We start from the raw sequence: 20,736 nt of genomic DNA, 5'->3' as shown, positions 1-20,736 counted from the left end.
GTCAAGCACTGGCCTCAGTCAGAGGGTAAGATGAGGACTTGACAAAAACTGTTGTTTGCAGTTCAGATTTTAACCTTATGCCTACCTCAGAAATTCTCATGCCAGCTTTTTTGTTATGAACACAGGGGCTCGTTGACGGGTCTTGTGACACATACCACCAGCGGGGGTGACAAATTGAAGGCTAGATGTTACTCTCCTGCTGGGTCAGCAACAACAGTTCTCATTTCCTGATCATAGTGGGATCAGGGATATGGGGTTCCGGCCATGGGACCCCCCGCATGAGCCATGAGAATACTAGAGATATCTGATTACGCATAGCCCCAAGGAGTGACTCTTAGGTGGCTAGTGTGGCCTGTTGGGCCTCACAGAAAAGTGCTCCTTTTCCTCTGAGGACACCCAGGAGACAGCGTGAGGGTGGGCTGGTGTGTTTTTAACATTATGCCTCTTTCTCTTGTTTTTCCTTTTTAATCAAAAAAGCAGCTCAGGAAGGCAATGGTTTTAGGCTATACTAAATAACAGATTATGGGTTTTGCTGTATTCATTTTTTTTTTTTTTTTAAATAGAGAGAGTACATGCCTGAGAGGGGAGAGGGGAAGGGCAGAGGGAGAGAGAGAATCCCAAGGAGGCTCCTCCTCAGCGAGTAACCCCACGCAGGGCTCATTCCCATGACCTAGTGATCATGGATCATGACCTGAGTGGGGGGGATCATGACCTGAGCGGAAACCAATGGTTCAATGCTTAACTGATTGAGCCACCCACACATCCCTGTATTCACTTTTTAAAACAAGATCTTATTTATTTATTTGAAAAAGAGAGCACGTGAGCAGGGGAAGGGAAAGGCACAGAGGGAGAAGCAGACTCCCTGCTGAGTGCGGAGGCCCACATGGGGCTCCATCCCAGCGCCCTGAGATCATGAACCTGAGTGGAAAGTCAGACACTCCACAACAGAGCCACCCAGTCGCCCCCCTCCCCATTCATTTTTATGAGGTATGTCCCCATAGGGCAAGATACCCCTGGTTTCCCACTTACGGTTATGACATAGTTGTCTTTTCAAATAAAGCCTGTTTAAATAAAGTGAGTAAATTTTAAGGAGACTATTAAGTCAGTAATAGTGCAAGTGACACATATATGTCACGTATTGTAAAGGCAATTGGGGCTTCAAGGTGGTAGGAGATGACAAAAAACTGAAGGTGATAGGGAATGACTGAAGTCATTGAACCAAAACCGATCTTACCCACTAATAGGGAGTGTGCCCTTGCCCACTTGACTCTGCTGAGTCTTGGTCTTCTCCTGGGTAAAATGAAGATTATTTAATCCTTTTATTGCCAAAGAGTCATGAGAATGAAACATAATCTCTATGAACTTTCAATGATTAGAGCAGAGGTTCTGTTATTAACTTTATTATTGGTAGTAGTAATAGTACAGATGTAAGAGAGAGTGATCTGCTTCCCTAGGATCCTTGAAACAGAAGAGACTGGTTTTGTTTGTTTTTTTGTTTGTTTGTTTTAAGATTTTATTTATTTATTTGGCAGACAGAGATCACAAGTAGGCAGAGAGGCTGGCAGAGAGAGAGGAGGAAGCAGGCTCCCTCTCAGCAGAGAGCTTGATGTGGGGCTCAATCCCAGGACCCTGGGACCATGACCTGAGCCTAAGGCAGAGGCTTTAACCCACTGAGCCACCCTGTTTTTAAACTCGCAGCAGCACGTGATGCATTTCCAAGACAATGGATTTATTACAGGATGACCGACATATGCTGACATTAGTTTAATACTCATTTCTGACCTTAAGAGAGACGGGAGTTTTTGCACCAGAGTTTCCTGAACACCTGTCCTAGCTCTGAGCTGGTTAAGACTCTTCAGGTTCCTAGAATTAAAACAGTCCTTTCTGGAAATGCCTTTTCTTGCGCTGCGTCTCAGAGTTCTGCAGGCAGTGGTGAGGAGGGTTTTTTTGTTTTAGGGTTCTTTTGTTTTTTGTTTTACATTTACTCGATCGTTTGTCCTTGGTTGTTGCCACTATTTACTTTAAAACTCTTAAACAACCCCTGATGCACACACTTCGCCCCCCTTCCCCTCCGCCGCCCACCTCCCCTCCCCCCCGGTTTTTTTGAAGAAAAGGAAATGGTTGGCTTGTTTTGAAAGCAGATTGTGTTCTGTTCTACCTGCGGCATCCGCGGAGACCGCCAAACACAGCAGCAACCGCGCAAAAGCGTCCCTCGGTTGGGGGAGGGGGGTTAGGGATTGCAAGACCCCTGTGCGAGGGGGCGTGGCCCCGCGAGCGTTGCGGGCGGGGGGGTTCCGACTCCCGCCGCAGGGTCTGGGCTCTCTGTTCGCCAGGCATCTGCTCCCAGAGTCCATGGGTCAACGCGCGGTGGGTGGGTGAGAGGGTGGTGTGAACCCAGGGGTTCCCCTTTCACTCCTAAGCTAGGCGCGTTCTACACCACAGCCTAAGGGGTGCACTTTCGTCTCAATACTTTCGGCCAGTTCGAGAGAGAGCACGATCTGACCCCATTTTGCAGCTGAGAAAACTGAGGCTTGAAGTGGTAGTTAAAGGCACTCAAGGACATCTGCCCAGTCTCGCGTCACAAGATACTTTCTGTGGAAACCCCCCCCACCCCCCAGCGCGGTCCGCGACCCCCAGTGGATCTGCCTAGTCTCTGCAGCGAAGAGTAGGGTTGACCGCCACGCCAAAAGGTCTGAGTCACCCAGTAAGGCCCGCAGGGGCGCAGCCAACACTCCCTTAGAGTCTCCGACTCGGGCCCGGGTCCCCCCGAGTCGGAAGCTGTTCTTGGCCGCTCGGTCTAAGATCCAGCACTCCCGCCGCGCCTTCTACGTGGCGTCGGTTTGATCACAGACCCCGTGGCGTCCGTGCTCCTTCAGAGAGGGGCCGCCACTTCATCCCGGAGCACCGCGTTTACCCCCGGGGCTCCAGACAAGGGGCCGGGTCCCTAGCTCCGGCCTTGCTGCGGCCTCGGAGACCCCGGGCCCGCCTCTGCGCCACAGAGCTGACACAGTATCGAACCCCAGATTAGAAATCGAGCGAGGTACCCAGGGGCTCCACCTCTCTCCGCCGCAAGCCCCGGAGCTGGGGCGCGGCTCCGCCCCGCCAATCCGGAGCCGGGGCGGGGCCGGGGGCGTGGTCTCCGCGGACCCTGCTGGGTCTCCAGGGCTGCTAGCCTGCCCTGGGGCGGGGCTGAAGGGGTGACCGCGCTAGCGGGGCGGGACCGGGCGGATCCCAGCGCCCTCCGGTGCCGACGCGCCGCGGAGCCTCGCTCAGTCCGCCCTCCGCGCCCCTGCTGCAAGCATGACCGACGCTCTGCTGCCCGCGGCCCCCCAGGCGCTGGAAAAGGAGAGCGACAGCTACTTTCGGAAGGTGGGCGGCTGCGGGTGGGCGGGGAGCCTACCGAGAGCTCCATATCTGCTGCAGCCAGGCTGCGGAGGGGGCTGTGGGAGCGCGCGGCCGGGGTCGACCAGGCCGGGAGGGGGAGGGGGCGCACTGGCCCGGGGAGGGCGGGGCAGAGGCTCCCGGTGTGGGCTCGGGCGGCAGTGTACCCGGCGGCACAGTGCAGGTGGCTTCCGGGGCTGAGGGCGGGGAGGGGTGCCTGGGGGCAGCCCCACGCAGGTGGCGGTGGAGGCTGGGGGCCAGGAGGGGTGCTTGTGGCCGCCCCGGCGGGCAGTCCCACGCGACTGGGAAAGGGATCAGTGCCTAGTTTGGGGGACGCCCGTGGCCTTGCGGCACGTTGGAACCGGAGCCCACCTTTAACGCAAGCTTTTGGCGGGGCGCGGGTGGAGATAGAGGGATCTCCCTCCCCAAGTGGCTTGACGTTCTCCTTTTGCCTCCAGAACGCTTCCAGTGTACGTTTCTTCGACTTTTAGAAGGCAGGGGAGATTTGTCGGTGGGAGGTGACCTCCGGCGTTGCCCCCTTTTCTGCCCCGAATCGCCTGGGAGGGAGTGCGCGCAGCAGAAATGAGGGCGCGGCCTCGCCCCTGCTCATTTTATGCCTGAGCGGATTTATCTGATTGTTGGAGAGACCCTCCGCAAGTGCAGGCTCCGCGGGAGATTTGTACGCCCTTGTGACCCTCCGCACACCGCCAGCCACTGGCTCTGGGATAACAGCCCGACCACCCAGTCCCTCAAAAACGACCCCAACCCGCAGGGTGGGGGCGCTGAGATGCCCGCAGGTGGCCAGGCCTGTGTACAAAAGATGCTTTCGAACCCGGAGGCACGGTGACACTTTCCACCCTGCCTCCTTGGAGGTTCTAGCGATTCTAAAAATAGCTTTTGGAGGTTGGCCAGCTTTGACTGGGTAGGTTGAAAGATTGTTGTGTGTGTGTGTTTTTAATATATAACTCATAGGACAGAAGACGGAATTCGTAATTATAAATAGGGAAGTGAAACTGTTAACACAGGACAATCAGTTCTTGATTGTTAAAAGCCTAATGATCCAGTCGGTAAATGAACTTGGAATCTTTCCTTCTTCCACGTGACACAACCTTTGGGCTTTTGCTCTTTGGTGAGGAGCAGTAGCCCCAGGGGATGGGCAGGACAGGAGGGGAACTAGAAACAGGTGAGGTTAGAGTGGGGGAAAATTCTTTTTGGTTCAATTGCTTTTAGCATTAAAAAAAAAAAGTAGTTTTAAGGTATATTTAAGTTCAAAGATGTCATCATGGAATTACAGGATTATAACTTCTAATTATGGGTGGCATTTGGGACAGAGGATCACAGGCCATGGAATTGCAGAAGGAGGTGGGGCCTGGGAATCCCTAGATCTTGGACCTAAGGCCCCAGAACCTTTCTGACACCCTGTGTCGCGTTCAGCAAGTTACTGTCTCTTCCCGGGACTTCATTGCCTCCTCGAATCCATTGTTCTGTCAACAGGTGGAAGTCTGGAGCCACAGGAGCATTCGGGGGAAATGACAGAGGGAGGGGAAGGACGGTGAGGGTTCTATCCCCATGTCTTCTGGAACAGGTTTTCCAGGAGATGATGTGCACAGGAAAGAGGGAGGATGGCCCTGCGGACAGGGGAGCTGAGACAGGTTGCAAGGTTGGGTGTTTCTAGGTGCACAGAGATTTCTCTGGTGGTCAGTGGGAGAGCATCGTGGGTGCCAAATATAAAGAAACACTGGCTGGCGATTAGAAACCTCTCTCTCTTTTTTTTTTTTAGATTTTATTTATCCATTTGACAGAGATCACAAGCAGGCAGAGAGGCAGGCAGAGAGAGAGGAAGGGAAGCAGGCTCCCCGCTGAGCAGAGAGCCCGGATGCGGGGATGCGGATGCGGGGATGCGGGGCTCGCTCGATCCCAGGACCCTGGGACCACGACCCGAGCCGAAGGTAGAGGCTTTTTTTTTTTTTTTTAAGATTTTATTTATTTATTTGACAGAGAGAGATCACAAGTAGGCAGAGAGGCAGGCAGAGAGAGAGGAGGAAGCAGGCTCCCTGCTGAGCAGAGAGCCCAATGCGGGGCTTGATCCCAGGACCCTGAGATCATGACCTGAGCCAAAGGCGGAGGCTTAACCCACTGAACCACCCAGGCGCCCCAGAAACATCTCTTTTGAAAAGGAGAGCTTATAAGGATCGTTGTGCTGCATCCTACCAGCCCAAAGAGTGTTCTTTGTACCAGAATATTAAAAGGTGTTGACGTTGCACCTTTTCTCAATTGGTGATCTGAGCCAGTTTGACCTGAATGAAAGGTAGATGTGATACAGGCGAAAAGGGGAGGAAGAGCACGTCAGGTAGCGGGAACAGCATGGGTTGAAGGCATGAATCATGAACATTTGTGAGGGAATCCTCTAGGATGTAGAGCCATAATTGGGAACGAGGCTGTTCCGGGCCATGCGTCCTGCTCAGGAAAACAGGGAACCTCAGGGATCCGTTCAGGTGTTTCAAGAAGGACGGGATGTGAAAGATTCATGTCCTGGAAAGCTGAGTGATCTGTGAGTGGGGGGTAGGGGAGAAGCCCCGGGAGGAGTCGGGGGTTTGGCTCCCTGAAATTTTGGTCGTCTCTACCTTGCCTACTCCGATACCATTGATGACTTCTCAGTCAGTTATAAAAGTGCTGGGTAAACACAGCCTCACCGCCCATCCTAACTGCCACCCTGACTCAAATCAGGGGTCTAGACTCGAGGCAGGGATCCCAGTGAGGAGGTCAGAATGCTGAGCGACAGCAGTGGCCATGGGGGATGGGAAGAGCTAAGGGATGAGTTGTGGCCGGGGAAGGTGCTGATGACCGGATGTGTGGTGTCTGGCCGATGTCTGGCGTAGGTATCTGGGTGAAAGGGCAGCACCTCCCTGAGGTGGGGGAGCCTGGAGACTGGTGTAGGGCAGGTGGATTTGGAGCCTCCCATGACATATCCAAGTGGTTGTCTCAGGGGGGAGTCCACTCTACAGACCTGACAAGCGTGAGAGCACCCTGGCTGGAGATGCAGCTTTGTGGCGGTGGGTGGAGGGTAGGGGAGGAGGAGGGGGGTACAGACCAGTATGGGAGGCAGTTGGGGTGCTGTGAGAGGGCCCAAGACAGAAGGGAATAATACTTCAATTAAGGGACAAGCAAAGGGATGGGAGGCAAGCCAGAAAGGCTGCAGTGTCAAGGAAGCCTAGACAAGAGTCTTTTTTGTGGAGTCTTTTTTGTTGACAAGTCAGAGAAACACCGGAAGATACTGGATTTAGTTCTCTGGGGGCTTGTTAGCTAATGAGTGGGTAGAGTCGGGCAAAAACCAGGGTGGTGGGAGGCAGAGGGGAGAAGGTCAGAGAAGGTGATAGTCAGGGTGGGGGATTAGAGGAGAGGGAAGGAGAGAGGTTCATTTCAGAGTGAGGATGTCTAGAGCCTTTTTAAAGCATGTGGGTAAAGAAGTTCAGGGCTGAGGGCAGGTTGAAGATGTGGGGGAGAAAGGGAACAAGCTATGGAGGGGTCCCAGGAGGTGAGGGGCAGGGCGGGGCAGCTGGGAAACAGCTGCTTTGCATCCTGGGTGGACAAGGACTCCTGAGACTGGAGATGTCCCCAGGGTGGGCTTCCCCATCCTGTCCTTGGGCTTGGGAGATTTTGGGCACATACAGAGGATCCAATTAATTGCTACTGAAATCAGGCTTCTCTTTTATCCTATTCTTTATCCTGTCTTTTTTCTCCTCCCTTTTTTCTCAAAAATGCCATTCTGCTCCATTCATTCAGAAAGCATTTCTGGAGTGACAGCTCTGAGCCTGACCCCTGTCAGACGCTGGGGCCGACTCTACTCTCGCTCAGTCTGGCTTCTGTGGCCGTTCGCAATGGGCCTCTTTTCCTGGGGTGCGAGCAGTGCCAGGAGTCAGTGCTTTGCCCAGATAGCTCTGGCCACGCCTGAATAGGAATCAGCTTCCTTTCTTTAGAACAGAGAGCAAAAAGTGTGTTTGGTGGTGATGGTGGGGTGGGGTGGGGTCCGTTTCCATATTCAGAGCTTCAACTCTTTCATGTGTGACTTGCATACAAAATGCAAACAAATTGCCCAAAAGTTCACTCTGCCAGCTGGGCCCGGACCCCCGAATGTACAAGGCGATCACTGGCAGAGAGGGTCCCTAGAAAATCAGGGTCTTCTTGGGGTTGTGTAGCACTTGGCTGTACAGAGCCCAGGGACACGGACACAGCTTGGCCCCAGGCCACCAGTATAGACTCTGGCCTCCTGGGGCTGGCAGCTGTGGCAGGCGGGAAGGGGGTGTTTCTGACTTAAAAACAAACAAAACCCACAGAAAACTTTCTGGTCTATGGCAGTGTGTTTCCCTCCTGTCTGGCTTCTTACTGGTTTTTCTTTTTTTCCTTTACATCAATATGTTTACATAGATGTACAAGCTCTATTTACTATACATTATTTTCTTTTTTTTTTTTAAGATTATTTATTTGACAGATCACAAGTAGGCAGAGAGGCAGGGAGAGAGGGGGAAGCAGGCTCCCCGCTGAGCAGAGAGCCTGATGCAGGGCTCAATCCCAGGACCCTGGGGTCATGACCTGAGCTGAAGGCAGAGGCTTAACCCCCTGAGCCACCCAGGCGCCCCTATACATTACTTTCTTAAAAGAGATACCAGTGGAATTGGAGCTTCTTTTTCCCAAACAGATTTTCATGCTCATCTTAATGAAAGTGTGTGGGAGAATAGAAGAAGGCTTGTTCTGGCCTCTAGTTAATGCAGAGGAGCCTGAGTTTCCGGGGTTCCGCATCCTGACAACAGGTCCTGTCTCCGGAAAGTTCTGGGTGCTGTCGTCCTATAACCCGCAGGAAATCCTGTCCGAGGCCAAGAGAAAACCAGCTGGAGAAAACCTCGAGAAAGCTCTTCCCCAGGGCTGTAAAAAGGCCCTAGATGAAAGGTCTTAGCAGCGTGTGGAAGGAGAGAATCAGGACAAAGTGCAGTATTGTCTGTCCTTATCTCTGCCTCTTCATCCTTTGGAAACACTAATGACCCAAAATGAATTTAGCTCCATTGTTTTCACCCCCGAGCTGGAGGAGAAGTTGTTTCTTGTCCACAGAAACCTCCAGGCTGGACAGGGCCCCAAGGTTCACCATGTCCTGGTTTATGGTCTCTGTTTTCTCTGGGCTTCCTCGAGGCTCAAGGCTCCAGCAGAGAAAGAAGAATTCTTTTTTTTTCTTTTTTTCAGTTTTACCCAGAAACTCCTCCTAGTTCCTGCTCTGCACCGTTCATCTTAGTGAAGTGTAATTCCGTGTTAGACACATGTGCACATCATATAATTTTGAGCACACTTGTGTGTGGGGAAGCTTTCTGGGTCCACAGAGCACAGTGGGGTCATGGGTACTCATCAGCTCCACTTTATTGGGTTGCGAGAACGTTCCTCCAGATGTCTGGACCCATCCCCTTGGAGCCTTGAATCCTTTTCCAGATGGGGAGGCAAGAGGGGTCTGAAAGCTGGTGGTGCGGCCCCCTTCCTCACCCCATACACCCTCGTGATCTGAGCCAGGTCCTCAAGGCCAGGCTGGCTCCAGGTTGATTGTGGCCTTGGTGAGCGTCTGCCTAGCTGCACGGGTGCACATCGGCAATGCAGACGCTGCCTATGACACACACCTCTTAGGCACCTGGGTGGCTCAGTGGGTTAAGGCCTCTGCCTTCGGCTCAGGTCATGGTCCCAGGGTCCTGGGATCAAGTCTGGCATCGGGCTCTCTGCTCAGCAAGAAGCCTGCTTCCTCCTCTCTCTCTGCCTGCCTCTCTGCCTACTTGCAATCTCTGTCTGTCAAATAAATAAATAAAATCTTTTTTTTTTTGTTTAAGATTTTATTTATTTATTTGACAGAGAGATCGCAAGCAGGCAGAGAGGCAGGCAGAGAGAGAGGAGGAAGCAGGCTCCCCGAGAGAGCAGAGAGCCCGATGCGGGGCTCAATCCCAGGACTCTGAGATCATGACCTGAGCCGAAGGCAGCGGCTCAACCCACTGAGCCACCCAGGCGCCCCTAAATAAATAAAATCTTTAAAAAAAAAAACACCACCTCTTCACACTGCGGGATCCTGGCCAGGAGGGGTCGCCTGGCAGAAGCAAAATTTCCAGGGTGACTCAGAGGAGAGTCAGCGTGATGGGCTAGCTGTGACACTGTAAATGTCCCTTGTTTCCTGGGGCTATTTGGATGAATCCCAAGACACCACCTGTTGATACCAGGCATTGGCCTTAGCCTTGTCACCACTTCCTTCTCTGGCTCACGTGTGCCAGAATCTCGTGACAGAAAGGCTGCATTGGAGGTGGCCGCAGGGGACAGTGGGACGGCAGGTGCGGCCCAGCCATAGGATGGGGTGTCTGGCAGAGTGGGTAGCAAGGGGTGCTGGCCGGGAGTGAGATCTGCCTGCAGCACCAGGGACAGGGGGAGAGATGATGAGTCCTGGTCTTTCCAGTCAGACCCACATACTTCACTGTGGCCATGTGCCCTTAGCAAGTCCCAGGGGTTTTTTTGTTTGTTTTGTTTTGTTTTTTTAAGATTTTATTTATTTATTTGACAGACAGAGATCACAAGTAGACAGGGAGAGAGAGAGAGGGGGAAGTAGGCTCCCCGCCAAGCAGAGAGCCCGATGCAGGGCTCGATCCCAGGACCCCGGGATCATGACCTGAGCCAAAGGCAGAGGCTTTAACCCACTGAGCCACCCAGGCGCCCCAAGTCCCAGGTTTTGATTGGGTCATAAGAAGAGAAAAGGGCAGGTGATCAAGAACTGCAGAAGAAATTTCTTTGTCTCCAATATTATTTGCATTATGAAAGTAACATGAATTATTATAATTACAGAAAAAAGTAATTGTACAGGCAACTGAGGAATGAACGACTCTTGATCTTGGGGTCGTGAGTTTGAGCCCCATGTTGGGTGTAGCAGTTACTTAAAATAAGTAGACTTTTTTTTTTTTTTTTTTGACAGACGGAGATCACAAGTAGGCAGAGAGGCAGGCAGAGAGAGGAGGAAGTAGGCTCCCCACTGAGCAGAGAGCCCGACGTGGGGCTCGATCCCAGGACCCTGAGATCATGACCTGAGCCGAAGGCAGAGGCTTTAACCCACTGAGCCACCCAGGCGCCAAGTAGACTTTTTTTTTTTTTTTTTTAAAGGCAATTACGGAAGTGTACTAATTCACAGACCTATACCAGCCCTTACTCCACGCAGACGCGCTCCATAGATAAGAACGGTTAACTGTTTCTGAGTGCGTCCTACCGGCTGAAAGAAGCAGTTTGTTTGTTAGTTGGGACGGAAAATACATTTGATTCGTGGAAATTCTGGTGTTTGTAAAAGCTTTGTTATTCCTTGGACGTGTTGAAAAACAACTGTGCGTGGTACACAGGAGGTGCTGGGGAAGATTCACAGAAGAGACTGAAGGCAGCCTTTAGTTCAAGCTTTGGGCAACGTGTTGATTTCATATTGCGCCCCGCCCCCCACTGCCCAGCCCATGGGAAAGGTTGAGGATGCCTCTGGAAAGCAGGTGCTCCCCGACGTGCAGCCCCGACACCCAGCAGAGATCCTGGAAGGGCAGGAAGGCTTTTGAAAAATGCCAGACTTAGGTTTTAATTTTTTTTTTAAGATTTTTTATTTATTTATTTGACACACAGAGAGAGAAATCACAAGTAGTCAGAGAGGCAGGCAGAGAGAGAGGGGGAAGCAGGCTCTCTGCAGAGCAGAGAGCCGGGTGTGGGACTCGATCCCAGGACCCTGAGATCATGACCTGAGCTGAAGGCAGAGGCTTAACCCACTGAGCCACCCAGGCGCCCAGGTTTTAATTTTTATGGATATGAAAAACTTGGATTCTGTTCCTCCAGCCTGCCCTGAATCTCTAGCATGGCGAAAAGTTAAATTAGACGTGTGTGTGTGTGTGTGTGTGTGTGTGTGTGTGTCCTGCTCTTTCGGTGCTTTCTAGTTGACAGCCTCTGGCTAACTCACAAACAATTCTGTTTTCCAGCATTGGGTGGTTGAGTGGGGGGTTGCGTAACTGGGAAGGAGTGAGAAAGGCAGAGAAAATATCTTTGTGCTGTAGGAGCTGCAAAAAGCACCCTCTTCTACCTAGGAGACCCTGCCCCCAGTCTTTTTTTTTTTTTTTAAGATTTTATTTATTTATTTGACAGAGAGAGATCACAAATAGATGGAGAGGCAGGCAGAGAGAGAGGGAGAGAGGGACGCAGGCTCCCTGCTGAGCAGAGAGCCCGATGCGGGACTCAATCCCAGGACCCCGAGATCATGACCTGAGCCAAAGGCAGCGGCTTAACCCACTGAGCCACCCAGGAGCCCCAGCTCTGCCCCCAGTCTTATGCCTGACCTGGAGATCCCAGGTTTCACGCTGTGCCTTCAGTTTGCTGCAGAAACATCTCCACGTGTAAGCTTTCTCTTTGGCTGGGTGGAAGGAGAGCCTGTGCTGGTTTTCTGGGGTGAGGGAAGCCAGGCGCCAGGCACTGGCCTGAGCCTGGGTGCGGGGGTGCGTGTGGGGAAAGAAAGACCGCTCCATTCCCTCTGCGTCTGCTATCTGGGTGGCCTGGCCTTTTCTGCCTTCTTCGGGTCCATCTCTGCAGGTGTAGGCTGAGTAGCTTTTCCTTCCTGGCAAATTAAGTGCCTCCAGTTTGCATCTGGGTATTGCTTTTATTTTATTTTATTTTTTTAAGATTTTATTTATTTATTTGACAGACAGAGATCACAAGTAGGCAGAGAGAGAAGGGGAAGCAGGCTCCCCGCTGAGCAGAGAGCCCGATGTGGGGTTCAGTTCTAAGACCCCGAGATCATGACCTGAGCCAAAGGCAGAGGCCTTAACCCACTGAGCCACCCAGGCTCCCCTGTTTATTGCTTTTAAATACTTGTTTCCCCGCTGAGCGATGGGACTAGGCGCAAAGGGCACGTCAGGGGGATGTTGACAAAGGGAGTTGTCACTTGAGGTGGATGTATTCTAATTAGGACTCATGAAAAAATTAGTTGCAGATGCCAGAAAAATCCAGTCCAAAATCACACATAAACACACTGTGGTGCATCCCTACAATGGAATTCTAGCAATGAGAAGGGGCAGGCCGCTGATGAGTGCAGCCATATGGGTGGATCTCAAAGCATGATATTTAGCACGAAGCCGGACACGGAGGAGTCTATAGTATGTGATTCCATTTATCTGAAGTTCTAGAACAAGCAGAAGACTGTGGTGAGGGAAACCATGGTATTGGTGGCCCTGAGGGGTGATGAAAATGTTCTTTTTGATTGGAGTAGTAGTTACAGAGCTTATATGTTTGTCCAAACTCATTGAACTGTGTATTTAGAATCTATGTGTCTTACTATGTGTAATTTATACCTCAATTTAAAAAGTAGCTAGGGCACAAAAGGGAATGCATTGGCTCCTGTAACTGAGCAATCCAGAGAGAGGAATGTTTCAGGTCTGGCTTGATCTAGGGTTCAAATGTTGCTACTAGACATTTCCCTATTGGTCGAAAAGGTCAATGGGGAAAAATGGAGGCATTTCCTGATGGGTCCTGATTACCCTTTGTCAGGTGCCCACTGAGTCAATCGCAGGGACTCAGGGACCTTCAATGTCCAACTGACTAGGCGTGAGGTCAGTGTTCTTCCTCTTGGAAATGAGATGGGGGAGCACTAGTTACCACCCTTGACTGTCAAGGGCTATGAGGTGGGAGAGTGGGTGTGGGGGATGGGACCAGGTCACTGTTCCCAAAGGATACTTAGTGATGCTGGAAATCACTCAGCCGGGAAGCATGGGAACGGTATCAGGGGTTGGGGGCGTTGCACTCAAGCTGTCCTGGCAGCCCGCCCCCCACCCCCCATTCCTGCTGCTGGCTGCTTCCTGGCCCATCTTAGAGTGACAGCAAGCAGGGTGGGCTTCAGTCCTGCCCACCCCACCCCCACCCGCCCATAGGCTCTTGAGTAGCTCACTTAACCTGCAAGTCTCAGAACTGTGGGGTCTGGGCTGCTGTCCCAGCGTCCACACCGGCGATCTGACTCCTGGGACACGCCATGTGATGAAGCTTAGCACACTTGTTTTTCTGGTTGTTGGTTGTGGGACCATTCTTCCAGCATCTTAACACTGGTGCAAAAGCCCACACCTTAGTTGGGAAGGGAACCGGCAGACTCTGTGTGGCGGAAAGACTCACTTCCCTATAGGACCGTGACCCTCGAGGCCAGGTTAGCTCAACCCCTGCACCTGCCGTTCTCAGTTCCCACGCTAAGCGGTGTGACAGGTGCTGCCTGGAACTCTGGCACAAGCCCTCCAGTTTGCAGTCGCTCAACATGCTGTTACGAACCCACCAAGGAGGGAGGCAGGGGTGAGGACTATGGGTCCCCACCAGCAGAGAACCACTGGCCGGGGACACTGGATAGCTAGCAGCCTCTAGAGATGCCAGGGGTTCTTTATGGCAGTCTTGCCCAGATTTGCCTCCTGGGGCTCCCTGAAGCTTCCACGTAGTCTTGTGGGTTCCTAGTGTTTCCAGTTGGCCCAGCATTCCTACCTGTCAGTAAGAGGTAATGTCGTTTTGGTTCCAATTACTCAGTCATATCTAATCCTAAGCATTCCTCTGTCTTATCTGGAAACTGACTCTGCATCTGTGGGCCAGCCAGAAATTGGGTAAAGGATAGTGAGCTGGAATGGCCCCTTATCTTAGCTCTGGGAATGTACATAAAGGAATTCGTTATTAAAGCGTCTCTGTAAAATGGAACACAGCTTGGGTGGAGTGTGTGATTTTGAGTCAGATCAGACCATCCCTTCACAGTAATTTTGGAAAGCGTAGAGGAAAGAGGGGGGCCGTTATTTTAGAACTTTAATATTCAGTTGGCTTATGTGGAAAGACGTGTCATCTTCTGTCTGCAAAAAAGATAGTTTCCTGGTTTTTATTTTAAATCAGAGATCATTGAATGGTTTGAGAGAGGTTAGCTGTAAGACCAGACTAACTCAGCTTCTGAATATATGTGTAATTTGAACTTGGGGGTGCTGCCTGGGGGCAGGTGGGCGGTGACCTGCTGACAAGTAAGAATGAGGAATCTTTCTGGAAGGAGGAACATGACTCGTTTCTGATCCTCTGGTCCAAAGGCCACTGATACGGGGAATCCCTGAGAAGATTAGGGCTCTGAATAATTTCTCCCTCCTTGTGGTGGAGGCCACGGGCATGGCTTGGGCAGAGCTGGGGCAGAATTGAATGACAGCCACAGAGAAAGGGCATCTCTAAACGGAGTGCTGCCTGGCAGCCACCCCGGGGGGTAACCGCAGCCCCCCTCTTTGGGCAGAACCTAGAGATAAGCTTCACAAAGGAAGGGAGCCCTCACTCAGATCCTAGGGCTTTTTACCTCCTGGACTGGGAAGCACACTAGTAAGTTAAAATGAAACTTTCATTCTGCTCTTAAACTTTTTGGAATGGAACATTGCAGTTCAAATACTCTAGGAAATAATGAACAGATGGCACAAGACAGTTCACTGAAAAAACAACTCATGTGATCAATAATATATGAAAAAAAGTCTACCAATAAACGCAAATTGGGAGAACAGGATGCTTGTTTTTTGTTGTTGTTGTTGTTGTTTTGTTTTGTTTTTTTAAAGATTTTATTTATTTATTTGACAGACCGAGATCACAAGTAGGCAGAGAGGCAGGCAGAGAGAAAAGAGGAAGCAGGCTCCCTGCTGAGCAGAGAGCCCGATGCGGGACTTGATCCCAGGACCCCGAGATCATGACCTGAGCCAAAGGCAGAGGCCTTAACCCACTGAGCCACCCAGGCGCCCCAGGATGCCTGTTTTTGCATATCAACTTGGCAAAGATTAAAATAATACTTTTCAGGGTGTGCCGAGGTGATGCAGTGGGTTAGTGCTGACTCTTGGTTTCAGCTCAGGTCGTGATCTCAGGGTCGTGAGATCGAGCCCCACGTGGAGCTACATGCTCAGCACAGAGTCGGCTTGGGTTTCTCTCTCCCTCTGCCTCTCACCCCCGCTCTCTTTCTCTAAAATAAATGAAAAGAATACTTTCAATTCAAAAATAGAAAGACAACCCTGTTTAAAATGAGCCAATATCCGAATCTGTATTTCTCCATGGAAGATATACAAGTGGCCGATAAGCACGTGAAAAGACATTAAACATCATGAACCATCCGGGAAATGCAAATCCAAACCATATAGAGATCTCACACACACTAGGTTGTCTATTAAAATAATAATAATAACTAGTACTGTTGAGGATATGGATAAATTGGAACCCTCACATACTGTTGGTGGGAATGTAAAATCATATAGCCACTTCAGAAAATAGTTTGACAGTTCCACAAATGGTTAGACCCAGGATTAACCATATGGCATAACAGTTCCACTCCTCGATGTATAGCCAAGAGAAAGGAAAACAAAAATACCCACATAAAAATGTGTACATAGATAAGCAGCCCTATTCATAATAGCCAAAAAGTGAAAATATTCCCAAATGTCTATCAGCTGATGAATGGATAAATTAATGTGGTACATTCTTATAATGGGGTATTAGTCAGGGACAAACAGGATTAGGGTACTGATACATGGATAAACCTTAAAAAATCATGCTAAGTGAAGGAAACCCATCTCAAAAGACCATATTTTGTATAATTCCATTTGTATGAAAATGTCCAGAATAAGCAAATCTATAAAGACAGAAAGTAGAGGGGCACCTGGGTGGCTCAGTGGGTTAAGCCTCTGCCTTCGGCTCGGGTCATGATCCCAGGGTCCTAGGATCGAGCCCCTCATCGGGCTCTCTGCTTGGCGGGAGGCATGCTTCCTCCTCTCTCTCTGCTTGCCTCTCTGCCTAATTGTGATCTCTGTCTGTCAAATAAATAAATAAAATCTTTAAAAAAAAAAGTAAAAAAAAATAAAAGAATAAAGTAGAGGTTTATAAAGATTCATCCTTACATATATGGATCAAATAATTATATATGATAGCAGATATATGGGGGCTCCTGGGTGGCTCAGTCAGTTAAGTAGCTGTCTTCAGCTCAGGTAAAGATCTTGGGGTTCTGGGATCGAGCCCCATATCTAGCTCCCTGCTCAGCGGGGAGCCTGCTTCTCCCTTTGCCTCTCTCCCTGCTTGTCTTCTCTCTCAAATAAATAAATAAAATCTTTTTTTAAAAAAGCAGATACCTGGAAGCAATCTGAATGTCCAACTATAAGGAAATGGTCAGTCTTTTTTTTTTTTTTTTAAAGGGCCATATTATGCAATCATCAAAGTCTTGGTTTTGAGAAACATTTCTTAATAAAGGAAAGTTTCATGCTAGAGTAGTATGTAAGAAATTTAGATAAACAGTACGTGCCACTGTCAGAAAAGGGTTAATATAGTAGGCTTGAGGCTGTTGTTCTTGGAAGGCCTGCTTGAGAAGGTTGGCCCCTCCCTGGCATCTGGGAACCTGGCTCTCCCAGTGTTCCCTCCATCCCCTAACTGATAAGGTTTGGCTTACCTCCCCTAGGCCAATGGCACAGACCACGTGGGGTAGGAGGAATACCTACCTGCTTTCCTCCTGGGAGTCTAGAATTTGGGTACATTCTAGGCAAGGGGTGCCTTTGTGATCAGGCCCCTGTAAAACCACTGGGTGTTGATTTTCTAATGGGCCAACCTGGGTGGTGACGTCAGACACATGTTGATGCATTTTTGTTGCTGGGGGAAGGTTATGCTCTGTGTGACCCCCTCATGGGTGGGAGAAAGCATAAGGGAGTCTGCCTGTGGATTGCTCTAGAATCTACCCGTGTCCTCCTCCTTGTGAACCAGCTCTGTATCCTTATGAAGTTGCTGTCATACAGCTGTGAGCGCAATTATCTGCTGAGTCCTCTGAGTCTTGGTGAATTTGAACGTGGGCTGATCTTGGGCACTCCCAACACCTCACTAATATGAAAAACAACAATATGTGTCTAAAAATACACGGGCAGGGAACCAACATTCAGTGGCTGTTTTGGAGTTGCATTGTTATGAGTGACTTTTATTTTCTTTTGATACTTTTCAATATTTTGTGTATTTCCTGTTTTGATGTTACTCTTACTTTCAGAACAGGTTCATTTTTAAAACATTTCTGTTACATTCATTGTTATCATTGTCATGTTTAGAGTGGCTGACGTCTGAAGGGTCATCTCTCATTTTCCCTTAGGGTTGCAATCCCCTTGCACAAACTGGCCGGAGCCGACTGCAGAATCAGAGGGCTGCCTTGAACCAGCAGATCCTGAAAGCCGTGCGGATGAGAACGGGAGCAGAAAACCTCCTGAAGTGAGTGACTGCTGGCTTCACTGCCTTGTCAGGGAGCCAGCCTCTCCTGGGGTCTGTCCTTCCCGAAACTCTCAGGCCTGCCCAGTTTACTCTCTAACTCTTGTGGGTTTTTTTTGTTTGTTTGTTTGTTTGTTTTGTTTTGTTTTGTTTTAAACTTTGGGGTCCCCTCCTTGTTGCTGGTGCCTGGAGTCGACCTCTTCCTTGCCTAGAGCTTGATTTTATTCAAGACAAGTATTGTACCCAGCCTGTTTGTGTCATTGGGGATGGGGGAAGCCAGTGATCACATTCTTTTGTTTTCCCTGCTTTGTATGGGATGTATCTGTCTGTTTTCTCTATTGCCTAGTGGAGAAACGATGCCTCGTCTAGAATCACTGCTTGGTAACTGTCTGCTGGATGTATAAAGGAGAAGAAGGCAGGAGGGAGGGAGTGGAACATTTCTGTTGCCAGTGTCCATCCCTCTACGGAGAGGCCCCCATGCAGCCCCATGGCCCTGGGGCTCTAAAGGGAAAATAATTACTTATCAAGCTTCGAACTCAGTGAAAATTCACCTGTGTCCTAGGCAGCTGCAAGCTCCTCCCACATCCTTCAGTGTCAGGCCAGACAGTGTGCCAGCTTCCTCTTGTTTCAAAAGAGGAGAAAAGCCTTTCTTCTTCCTCCAGAGTTCTAGGGGGTAACTCTTGTCAGCCCCATGCCGCCTTCTGCACTGGGTGGCCAGCACCGTGCCTGCTGCCTGGCCAAGTGAGACAGATGCCTCCTATAGCCTCAGAAAGAGATGGGGGGCTCTTTCAGGGACCTGGAACCTACAAACCCAGAGGGAACCCGGAAACCTGGCAGGATATGAATCCTGGTGTTCCCAGTGGGTCAGCTGTGCCGTTGGAAGCCGGTGAGCAAGCGCCCAGAGGCTGCTCAGAGACTGTTGGGAAAAACAAATACACCAAACCAGGCTTCCCCTGCTTGTGCCGTCTCTCTGTCTCTTTCTTTCTGGCAAATAAATAAACAAAATCTTTTAAAAAAATCAAATAAACTTAGGGTAAATTCATTTCTGAATCTTTCTGTATCTGTTCCCTAGGAAAGATGTCTGAGATACTAAGTGGGGGGACAGGAAGGTGCAGGACAGTTTGTCTTGCTTTTGTGTTTACAGGATTGGTATGTTTGTTTGTTTTTGAATATTTATTTATTTGACAAAGAGACACAAAGTGAGAGAGGGAGCACAAGAAGGGGGAGTGGGAGAGGGAGAAGCAGGCTTCCCGCTGAGCAAGTAGTCTGATTCAGGCTTGATCCCAAGACCCCAGGATCATGACCTGAGCCAAAGGCAGATGGCTTAAGCGACTGAGCCACCCAGGCGCCCAGGATTGGTATGTTTGCTTTTGTGCACACAGAGACTTTTTCCAGAAAAGACAAAGAAAGAAGCTCTTAGAGTCAGCTCTTGGGAGCAAGACCAGGAATGGGCATGGAGGTGACTCTTGTCATGTCCCTCCCTCCAGTATTTGGATGTTCTTTTACAAAGTACAGGAATTACTTCTACCCATTTTTATAGTGAGATCCTTCCAGCGCCTGGAGGATAACATCATCAACCACCTAAACCTACCACCAGCTCCCGAACAACCATGCTGTGCCTTGTGTAGGCATCAATACACATACGTAGGCTAGCAGAGTAAGCAAGTCCCGGCGTGGTCAGGGATCTGGAAACCTCTTCTCCAGCTACTTCTGTAACAGGGTAGAAGCTAGGCTGTGACTGGAGGAGACTGTGAAACTATTAGGATATTAGGACATTTCACCCTTCTTTTTTTTTTTAAAGTTTATTTACTTTTTTTTTTTTTTTTTTTTTAAGATTTTAAAATCTCTCAGGCAGAGAGAGAGGAGGAGGCAGGCTCCCTGCAGAGCAGAGAGCCCGATGCAGGGTTCGATCCCAGGACCCTGAGATCACGACCCGAGCCGAAGGCAGAGGCTTAAGCCACTGAGCCACTCAGGCGCCCCTACTTACTTATTTTTAAGTAATTTCTACACCCAACTTGGGGCTCGGACTCACAACCCTGATGATCAAGAGTCACACGCTCCACCGCCTGAGCCAGCCAGGCACCCCACAACATTTCACCTTTTAAAATGTCTGGTAGGGGACGCCTGGGCGGCTCAGTTGGTTGGACGACTGCCTTCGGCTCAGGTCATGATCCTGCCGGGATCGAGTCCCACATCGGGCTCCCAGCTCCATGGGGAATCTGCTTCTCCCTCTGACCTTCTCCTCGCTCATGCTCTCTCTCACTGTCTCTCTCTCAAATAAATAAATAAAATCTTTAAAATAAAATAAAATAAAATAAAATGTCTGGTAGGGTGCCTGAGTGGCTCAGTTGGTTGAGCAACTGCCCTCGGCTCAGGTCATGATCCCAGAGTCTCAGGATCGAGTCCCACATGGGGCTCCCAACTCCACGGGGAGTTGGCTTCTCCCTCTGACCTTCTCCCCTCTCATACTCTCATTCACTCTCACTCTCTCAAATGGATAAATAAAATCTTTAAATAAAATAAAATGTCTTGCAGTGTCCTTGTCCCCAGAGAAGCCTGGAGCTGGGGACGGTCTGGTGTAGCTTGGGAGAGGCCCCCAGTTTTTAGGAGTGGCGGCCCAGGGCCAGCTGGGCTTGCTGTGCTGGGAAGGCTGCAGATGCGTTCCCCTCCCCCATCCCCCCACTCCATCCTCCCTGGTGTGATTTGTGGTGGCTGGTTTTTGATTGAAACTTTGATGTGGCTAAGGAGGCAGGTGGGCAGCCTTGCCTCAGTGGCTCCCCCGGAGTGGATTGCCGTGGATTGCGCGGTTTGTTCAGCCCCTGAATGGATTTGCTGAGCACCTAGGAAGTGGCAGGCCTTGTTTGCGGGGCAAGAGGAGAAGACTACAGGCCATGCTTTCACGATGCCTGATCTCCTGTGGGGGGAACTTAATCCACAGCAGACAAGTCCAGTCATGTCAGAGGTGATGTTTTCTAGGGCGTTGATGAAAGGGAGATGTGACCGCGCAGCACAGCCTTAGAAACGGGCCAGTCGGGGGGGCTCCTCTCTGACCAGGGGCCTTGGCATTTCTAAGGCAGGAAC

General features: G+C 50.3%; 1 protein-coding gene across 1 annotated transcript in view; it reads left to right on the top strand.

Annotated features, from left to right (window-relative positions):
* Positions 1–3,287: 3,287 nt before the first annotated feature.
* The window catches only part of LOC111161435 (rhophilin Rho GTPase binding protein 2), a 59,345-nt gene continuing 41,896 nt past the window's right edge, over positions 3,288–20,736 (top strand). The window contains exons 1-2 of the mRNA XM_022525074.1: positions 3,288–3,369; positions 17,543–17,658. Coding sequence (XP_022380782.1) covers positions 3,301–3,369; positions 17,543–17,658 — 185 coding nt within the window. The 5' untranslated portion in view covers positions 3,288–3,300. The remainder of the gene's footprint in view (positions 3,370–17,542; positions 17,659–20,736) is intronic.

The sequence above is a fragment of the Enhydra lutris genome, unplaced genomic scaffold (assembly GCF_002288905.1).
Source record: "Enhydra lutris kenyoni isolate GAN:26980312 unplaced genomic scaffold, ASM228890v2 scaffoldscaffold85, whole genome shotgun sequence".
Taxonomy (NCBI): domain Eukaryota; kingdom Metazoa; phylum Chordata; class Mammalia; order Carnivora; family Mustelidae; genus Enhydra; species Enhydra lutris.
Note: the sequence above shows the minus strand (reverse complement) of the source record. Positions and strands in the feature narration are given on the sequence as shown.